The sequence below is a fragment of the Apaloderma vittatum genome, unplaced genomic scaffold (genome assembly GCF_000703405.1).
Source record: "Apaloderma vittatum isolate BGI_N311 unplaced genomic scaffold, ASM70340v1 scaffold6034, whole genome shotgun sequence".
NCBI classification, from domain to species: Eukaryota; Metazoa; Chordata; class Aves; order Trogoniformes; family Trogonidae; genus Apaloderma; species Apaloderma vittatum.
Window position 1 is genome coordinate 33,006 of NW_009711986.1, and position 9,493 is coordinate 42,498.

At 41.2% G+C, this 9,493-nt stretch overlaps 1 protein-coding gene across 1 annotated transcript in view; it reads right to left on the reverse strand.

The window, feature by feature from the left end:
* Nucleotides 1–699: 699 nt before the first annotated feature.
* The window catches only part of SLC6A14 (solute carrier family 6 (amino acid transporter), member 14), a 13,328-nt gene continuing 4,534 nt past the window's right edge, over nt 700–9,493 (reverse strand). The window contains exons 4-13 of the mRNA XM_009867814.1: nt 9,242–9,377; nt 8,407–8,539; nt 6,405–6,545; nt 5,117–5,345; nt 4,907–5,032; nt 4,699–4,817; nt 2,905–3,004; nt 2,575–2,684; nt 1,450–1,617; nt 700–843 (exon numbers count right to left, since the gene is read on the reverse strand). Coding sequence (XP_009866116.1) covers nt 700–843; nt 1,450–1,617; nt 2,575–2,684; nt 2,905–3,004; nt 4,699–4,817; nt 4,907–5,032; nt 5,117–5,345; nt 6,405–6,545; nt 8,407–8,539; nt 9,242–9,377 — 1,406 coding nt within the window. The remainder of the gene's footprint in view (nt 844–1,449; nt 1,618–2,574; nt 2,685–2,904; nt 3,005–4,698; nt 4,818–4,906; nt 5,033–5,116; nt 5,346–6,404; nt 6,546–8,406; nt 8,540–9,241; nt 9,378–9,493) is intronic.

The following is a 9,493-nucleotide window of genomic DNA, read 5'->3' on the forward strand; positions in this document are numbered from 1 at the left end:
ATATGGCACTTCAGGGATCCTAAGGGGAATAATGAGAAACAGAAGCCTGCTTTTCACCATGTTAAAGTCTTATTCCCTGTGATGGCAATTTTTTGGCACTCAATATTTTGATGCACAGACAAAACACACACATGCTACAGTCAGCATCAAATCCTGAGCAGCTTCACAGCACTGAGCAAGGCTTTAACAGAGAAAAATTCTTCCTGTTCCCTGAGCTACAGTGCCAGGCAGCAGCACATCCATTCACTTCTCTGACAAACGTACACCTCTGTGAATTGCAAAGCACAGCAGAAGGTAGCAACTGCCTGTAGCACATCAGGGTATGCAAACACAGCACCTTTTGGCTCAAATTCCCTTCTAGCTGGGGAACACCAGAATAGGTCTTTGTTCTTTTCCACACTTGTCTGCCATCCAGCTGGATACTGGTTGGATGAGGTTAAGCTTGCACAGCCTATCAGCCTGGCGAGCCTGCAATGCATTTTCCTGCCCTTTCAACCTAAATCTCTGGGGAGATCTCAGTGCCTAAGTTACTCATTCCTCCCCAGACATACAACACTAAAAACGACATGGCTTGCTTTCATTTGAGGGCTGGATTTTATAGGGCAGAGAACTGATTTGCTTTCTGTTGTTGTCACTTTCTAATAGTTAAATTAAAAAACCACACACATATGCTAAAAAGTCGTCATCAAAGTGGCCGTCTCATTGTTGAATGTATACAAAGCCGGACACAGTTGGAATCTCATGTTCCTTTTTGGGATCTACAACATGGCTGTATCTTTCTCCTCGGTTACATTCCAGGTAGGGACCCCAGTTTGCAGCAGGCCTGCAGCAGCTTACAATGCGCTTGAAAGCAAAAAAAAAAGAGACATTTAATATCTTGCATTAGTCTGGGCTATTGTTAAAACTCAGTAAAGCTGTAAATCTAGATATGCCCTGCAACTCAAGAAATGGCAAACAGATCACCAAAGTTCTTTAAAATCAATCCAAACATCTTTGGGTTCAGTGGATTCTGGACGCTGAAGTCAAATAAGCAGAGAAAGCTGTAACCAGGACTCTCTGACAAAGCTTGGCAAGAACATACCTCAGAACTTGCAGCTGCTTGTTTCTGTGAAGACTGGGAGGCAAAATTCCAGTAAAATATATAGGGATAGAAAGTAATAGAAACTCTTCAGAGAATTGAAAGCAGCTGGAATAACAATAGAAACAACAAAAATCTCTGTTGAATGTGTAGGAGCACTCCCAGAGAATTAGACTTTATCTTCATATTCGGACACAGTAGGGTAAATTTGCCTCTAATACAATACTTCTATGTGATGTGTTTTGGTCTAAAAACACAGTTAACAAACATCTCAAGGTATCGAACACGTACTGGAGAAGAAAGCACAGACATTCCTCATAATGCCAAGTAAAGCAAGATTTGAGGCTACAGTAGTTTTTCTGTGCCCTTACCCGACAAAGGTTTCCTTCAGCTTTAACTATTTTTAGAATAGCAACAATGGGAATCCAGATGACACAGAAGATGATCATGCACCAGCCAACAGCAGTTCCCCAAGTTGGATATGGCACTGAGCCATAAGTGGGAGGTGAAAACGTGACCAAGGACCAGATCAAAATTGCCTGTAAGAATGGCAAAAAGATTCAGAGAGAAAAGCAGATTTCCAGCTAACTTGAACTTACGCTGTATTTCTAAGTTGGTTAAAAAAGGGTTAACTATAAATTTTGCACATTTCCCTCTTTGTCTCTGAATGCAAGCATGGTTGTGCAGGATTTGGCATTCAGTCATGGCCAAGCAGTAAGACTAAAGGACAGGACTGAAAGACAACACTATATGCACTCAAACACTTTAAGTATATCTATTTAAACAGAAGTTGAATTCTGCGTTCTGTTTGAATTTCATGTTGGAGAATATATATGTTGCTGGTTGAGGCAAGTACCTTTTTCTGTATGTTTTATATGTTTCCATGGCAAATATTGCTGCAGAAGTAAAATATTTTAAATCAGCATTTTCAAAACTCTAATCCTGATACATTAAAGGTAATATGTTGGCCTGTGTGACTTGTCGCTGCTCCTGGATTTGGGATGTTAATGAAATATCTCATAGTAATATAATCCAGCCATCACTACTCACAACCAGAAGTCCAGGAGTGATGAAAAACTGAGAAACACATCAAAAGACGTAAGTATCAGACAGGGGAGAAGCTGTAAATCCAAAGAGCAAACCCAAGCCAAGGATCTGTCCTGAAAATAGGATTTCCCTCAAAGGGGGAAAACCTAGGTAATCTAGGTTTTCAAATTCTTTTCTCAGTCTGAAATGAAGCTAGTTCAGCTGCTAAAATGGCCAATCTGGGTGCTCTCTATCAGTTCTCAGAGAGCAGGTCCCACTCACTAGCAACTAGCCTGAAGTTCCATTCTCTCCTGGAGAAGACCCAAGGAGGAGCGGTACAGATCAGAAAGCACAGATACCATGTAGTCTTCTTCAGTGGTACAGTCACAGCCTGTCTTGACATGGAAACCTCTTCAATAGCCAATTACTACGTTCTGCCACACTAACAAAATCCCATCATCTACACTTACCATTAACAGCACAGGAGTAATGAAAAACCAGCACATTCTCCACCACAGCCAGAATAAACAGCTCTTCTTTCCTATCATCATTTCAATGTCTTCTATGAACCTGTTTCCTCCTGTTGGAAGACAATAGTAGGGTGCACTGTGAAGCAGGTGCCTCCCTTGCAGGTGTGGTTACTCAACAGGAATAGAAGAAAGGCCAGATTCTCCAGTTCAGTGGTAATCACTAAAGATTTTCAGCCAGTTAAGGTGAAAATGCTTCATTGCAGTAACTAATGTTTAACATTCACGATTATGCAGTCCCAGCACAGTGTATTTTCAATGCAAATAATTTACCGTAAATGTAGACAATGCCTGTTATCTCCAGGACAGCTGCAATAAGGATTCCCCATCCAGCACAAAAGTGATCTATTAGGTTAACCCAGTAAATTCCTGCCTGTATAAGAAACAATAAAGAGATAAAACTGTATGCAGTCCCAGTAACTTCTTTATTCAAATAAAATAAGTTGTGCATTTCAAGCCAGTTTAACTAATCACCAGTGTGTGGTTTTTTAAATTCCCAGTTCTCTAGGTTAAGTATACATTTGCAAACATTAATTCATTTAACTATCTTTGTCAAGTTGGAAAGCACATTTACAAAATATTGTGGATCTGTATACTCATAACAAGATATATGTATATGCAGAGTATATATAAACAGATGAGAACAAGATTTAAATTTGGAATTTACAGTATTAAGGCTGATGCCAAAGTTTTAATACCAAGCTATGGCAGCAACTGTACCAGATACAGTTCTTCCAGGCTTGTATACTCCTAGATGCACAAGTTTTCTGCATGGGTTAAACATGGCTTTTATCATCAGCATGCAATAGCAGGGTCACAGAGCAGGAGACAGGCTTTAAGCCATTTCACACTCTTGCCTACCAGGCCCTTTGCAAGCTTCCCTGCCATTATGTTTCATAATTTGTATGTTTTGCTAACCATACAACTGTCTGTTCACCCCAGCTATCTTTGTCACATTCTCAGTTTAACTGCATAAGTAAATTTGCATTTCTAGATGGAGTCACTGCGATGAACCTTTATATGACAGAATAATAGCTGGAATCACAGAATTGGAGTCAGAAGGGAACACTAGATATCAGCTAGTCCAACCCCCCTGCTAAAGCAGGATTGTCTAAAGCACATTACAGAGAATTGCATCTGGATGAGTTTTGAAAGTTTCCAGAATAGACTCCACAACCTTCCTGGGCAGCCTGTGAGGAAGAATTTTTTCTTCATGTTTAGATGAAACTTTCTCTGTTCCAGCTTGTGCCTGTTGCCCTTTGTGCTGTCATTGGGCACTACTGAAAAGAGTCTGTTTCCATCCTCCCTGTATCCACCCTTCAGGTATTTATAGATATTGATGAGCTGTCCTCTCAGTCTTCTCTTCTCCAGGCTAAATAGTCTCAGCTATCTCAACCTTTCCTGGTAAAAGAGATGCTCCAGCACCCCAGTCATCTTTGTAGCCCTCTGCTGGACTCTCTCCGGTAGTTCCCTGTCTCTTGAACTGGAAATATCAGCAATATACATATATATATCTCCTTAAAAGCAATTATCTCAAGAAATTTTACACAGTATACTTTAAATTCCTTTTATGTATGTATATATTTTTACACACAGAGAAGAAGTAACCATATAATCTACAGATCTAATAGGTGAGCTAACATATTTTTATGGCTTGAATAGGCCATTTCTCAAATCCTGTCTTGTTTTGTAGTCAGTTCTGAACAAACAGGTCCCGTCAGCACCTATTTAGCAATACTCACAGAGCTGCAGACACACTATGTGTATATGCTTGACATCATAAAAATAAGCTACTGAACTGAGGAGCAATACATCACGTTGATGGTTCACAGGCTCTGTACAGAGTTTCTATTTAAAAGCGCGTCTCAGTTCAATAATCACAGAAAACCCTAGGTTCTTCAAAGCTTCCCCCAGGAACTTCTGATTTGCATGTCCAGGCACACTGACAGAATTTGAGTCTCCCAAGTGATCCATGCAAACAGGAGCAGTTGGAAAGGATACTTTGACTTGTGTTTATGGCTTTCAGCATAACTAAACCCACAGCCAAAAAAGGATGTAAAGTCTTACCTGAGTAACACAGATAAGACCGAGAAAGAAGAGCAATATGCACACACCCAGGGTTATAGGCATTCTTAACTTTTTCATCACTTCGGGATATATATCTTGTATGGTCGTCGTAAGTGTTTCTGCAAAGAGGAAGTTAGGGTTTTGAGCAGAAAAATTAAGAAAGGTAACATTCATTTTAAAACTCATGGATTACTTAAACCCCACTCACCTATAGTGGCAAACTGAGAGTCAAGGCCCAAGAGCAGGAGCATGAAGAAAAACAAGAAGGACCACAAAGGAGAAACCGGTAACCTGGAGAGAGCCTCTGGGTAGGCTACAAACGCCAGGTCAAATCCTGGAAAGTAGCAGAAGGAAGGAGGTTATTGTCACACCTTGGTCAAAGCAAGCCCTAATACCGACAGCATGACAATCAGCCTACCTGAGTCCACGACCTCTGAGACGGGTCTCTCAGACACAAATGCCATATGTCCCAAGATGGAGAATATAGCAAACCCAGCAAATACGCTGGTGAGGCAGTTGGTTACACAAACTAAAATAGCATCTGAGTAGCAGTTGTTGTGGAACTTATTGTAGGAAGACAAAGCAACAAGCCCGCCCCATGCCACGGACAGGGAGTAGAATATCTGGGTGGCTGCATCTTTCCAAACCTACCAGAAATAAGAAAACAGGAATTAGTGTATTACTTACAGTTCTCATCATAAACACTTAAGTCTGCATTCAAAGATCCAGAGGGTTTCTACATTTATTCTGAATATATGATTGTCTTCCATACGAGTTTTAGAGTAGGTAGGTTATAGCATGCTGCTGACCTTGCAGTCACAAGCATAAATAATATCTTCTATGATCTCTGAAGGCCAATCTCAATTATGATATCAAATACTTAACCTTATTGGGCTAAACCTGAAGAAGAGATTCAATTAATTTACATATACGGGTTGTTGAGATATTAATCTTGTCACAGTGTCGACGAATAAGGAAAAGCAGGACAAGGTTGCAGGAATGAGAACTTCCATGTGCTCTCCCACTAGTGTTCCTCATATCATGACCCAGATGAACCACTTCTGCTTCTGCTACAGCCACTCAAAGCCAAATGGTCACATAAAATACCACAAATGAATACCACACTGTTTGCTTTTGGTAAAACAGAACTAATGTTGGCATAAGCCAGAACAAAAAAAATCCAGGCCTCTTTGACACAAGGTGCCCTTCCCTGTCAGCCTAATTTCCCAAGCTGATTTCCTCTGTGAGGTACAGCCTGAAATTCAAACTCAGGGGTCCCTCCAATCTTTTGATAAATTCCCTTGAAATTTATTAGTAACCAAAGCAAGCGGGACACATGTGAGAGCAATGCTTGATCCTGCAGCAAAAACCTTCTAAGCAAGCCTTGCTAAGGTGAAACTCCAGCTTGTCCCCCAAGGGCTGCTCAAGGCAATATGACAGTTGTCACTGTTTGGTGTGGCAGGCAGGCTATTTTTCAGACTGAGAGTAACTAGAATAAGGGCTTAGACTTCCAATAGAACTGGAGATTGCTAAAAAACCAAACAAAAAAAAAAGCAAAAAATACAGAATGCAGCTGCAGACACAAAGTGTAGGGCAGAAGAAGAAGAATAACCTCACTGAAAAAAAAGGAGTTGCTGTTTTGTAAGTGATAAGCCCATAGAACAGCAGAAGTGTGTCATGCTTCCTGCGTTGATGCTACCTCTCACCTCTGCCTCCATCAGCTTGGTGATGTTGGATTGCCTCCCAATGTAGTATTCAATGCCATCCAGAGCACCTTCCAGGGTGGCACCTCGCACCAGTAAGATGAGCAGGATGACGTATGGGAAGAGCGCAGTAAAATAAACAACCTGCAGATAGAAAGGCAGGAGCACACATTAGAAGTGAGGGGATGCACAGACATCCGAGCAGAAGGAATGGCCAGGCTTTAGGCTAAGGCCTGCTGATATAAGTGAAAAACAGGCACCCAAGGAAATGAACACACTCCAAGCACTAAACCATCTGGCTTAGCTGGTTCTGGAGCTGCATTCCAGCAGAAGCAGAAGGCCCAAGCCACATATCCACTTTTCAGATAGCACTTGACCAGTTTCAGAAATACATTTTTCTGACACAATTTACTGCTGTAACAAACCTAGGCTCAACTAACCCGGAGATCTCTTGCAAGGCAATGCTTCTAGAAATTGTGAACTGAAAGCCAGTCAAAATTAGGTGACCAGGATAAAATTATCTCCTGTTGAGACTGTTGGGAAAAAAACAAAAGAAAAGAAAAGAGAAAAAAAAAAACCACCCAAACCACTCAATCCATGCCGGAAACTTTCTTTACTGGGAACAAGGACTTCTAGTTTCTCTTGGACACAGATCTTTTTTGTTCTTTGTCTACACAATTTCTAGTGTGATGGGATCTGGGCCAGAAGCAAGGGCTAAGCAGTGCTATTATCGTCCAGGCTACATTCAAGAATACTCTTGTTTCTCAAGTCTCAGTTTCAGTGTTGCACATACAGATAATTGACCCAGTACTGCTGGTTACACGAAGCCATAACATTGCACCATCTTATAGTGAGTCTGCCATTTCTGAAGACCTTGATATTTTTCCAGAACAGTCAATTCTCTCCAGTCTTTATCTTTGCCTTCTTCCTGCCCAGCTGGATTCTTATGATTCTTACCTTACCCCTCAGAGATGCTTACACCTTTGTGCCAGAAGAGAAGTGACAGCAGGAAGAGCCAATCATGGGGAACCCAAAGAACGCGAGTTAAAGAGGAGCCATGTGGTAGAACAACTGTGGCTGAGAAAGCATGGATACTCCACCCTGAAGCATTGAGACAGAGGGCCAAAAGCTCCAAATCGAAAGCAGAACAGGAGGAGACATCAGACAGAGGAAAGAAAGACAGGCAGCAAAAAATGATAGATAGAAACAATGACAGAAAGAATTGAAAAAAAAAAAAAATCAGTGCAGAAAGGGTAAGAGGAAGAAGGAAGGCGATAGAGACTGAAGAAGCAAGAAATAGAGTTGTAACATGGAGGCAAGAAAGGCATATGGGGAGGAAGGAACTAGATTAGGAAAAGGACCTCAGCCAGGGAATAATGAAATTCAGCCTGCCTGAAGTCTGGAGATCAGCTGACCTAGGCCAAGGAAAACTCCAGACAGCTGTGCTCCAGCACCTGGAAATGGGAACTTAGCAGAGCCAGGGTCTGAAATCAAGCATCCATAGACCTGGCCCCTAAAAGCAGTTTGAAATCTTGACTACAAACAACATTTCACAATCTGGCAGGAGTCTGCACACGCAGATCTGTTTGCTGACCCATATTGTCTAAACAGCCCAACTAGTCTGGAAGTTCAAACAATTACCAGGTGTTCTAGGGTGTGTGCACAGTGTGCAGTCACACTCACATGTCCATCATAACAGGCCAAGTGATGGCCAAAACTCAGCTGGAGTCATCAGCATGACAGCAAGTTTCCCAAATACATGGTAGCCTTGGTGGAGCTAAGAGATCCACGTGTTAAGTAATTGCTATGTAATCAGCACCTTACTCATATTTTATGTAACAGTTATGAAGTTATGAAGTCAAGGAGCAGAAAGTCTAATGCTGAGTTCATAAGAAGGTAGTGGTTTAGGACTGCATCCTGCCTTGTGCTAAGCTTCTCTGATCCCATTTGACATTGGAAGGGCAGGGTCAGGCCAAAAGTCTGCTGCTTGCTCTTTCTAACTTACCTTTCCAGAAGATTTTATTCCTTTAAACAACACAGCTCCAACAATCATCCAGGACAGGAGGAGGCAGAGAGCCAGGTACCAGACAATGGTACCAGTCTCGTCCAACCCACTTGAGCGCTGAAGAGCCACTTTACTGAAAGCACAAAATGCTGCAATAAGAAGAGAGCAACAGCAGCAGACACTTCTCTTCAGCCACTTTCTGAAGTAAAGTGAGATAGTTTCTGTAGATATTACAAGACCTTGCAGCAGCTTCCATGAGCATGCAGTTAGAACTGCATGATTGGCATTGAAAAAACAGATATATAACCACACTTTTCCTCTCTTTTAAGTCTACCAGACCTCAGCTCTCCATATATCTCCCATTAGACCCACCTCTGCTCTTTCATGCATGTTAACCATGAAATTCTGATTGCAAGAGAGGAGCCCATAAGAAGAATTGGTTTCCAGGAACCCAGGGAAAATGAGGCAAATTGAAACCATGTGGCTAAAGAAACAATAATTTCACAATAGGTCCAGATTCAGAACAGAGTGAATATATTTTGCACAGTAACTCCTTATAAAAAGTATATGCTATAAATAAAGATGCTGAGTAGCCCCTACCAGGACTCCAGAGAAGAGGACTTCTTTGAGCTGGAGTATTTTTCAGTTTGCTATGGGTTGACTTGTTTTTAAGGGCCCAGGGTTATCAATTAAATTTTAAGTCCCCTCCACAAGATTTGCATATCTTGACTAGATTGTTTCTAGACAGCAAGATCAGAACAATATAAAAAGCACATTCAAATCCACAATGCATAGTACATGCATTTTTAACAATTTCTTTAAAATATTTCCTTACTTCCAGTATTGCTCACTGGGAAATTGGACTGGTTTGTAGTTCATGGTGCCATTCATACATGTGAGATTGTTGCTTGTAATGAATGAGTAGTTCACATGAATGATTTCTCCATCTAAAGTTGCATTGCAGTCGCTTACTAAAAGCCAGCAAACAAGAAAAAAAAGGTTGTTAACACAGTGATTAATATTACGAAAATTAGACTACTATAATAAATATGCTTTTGAAAGAGTTACAGCTTCAGTTTTCCTGCTG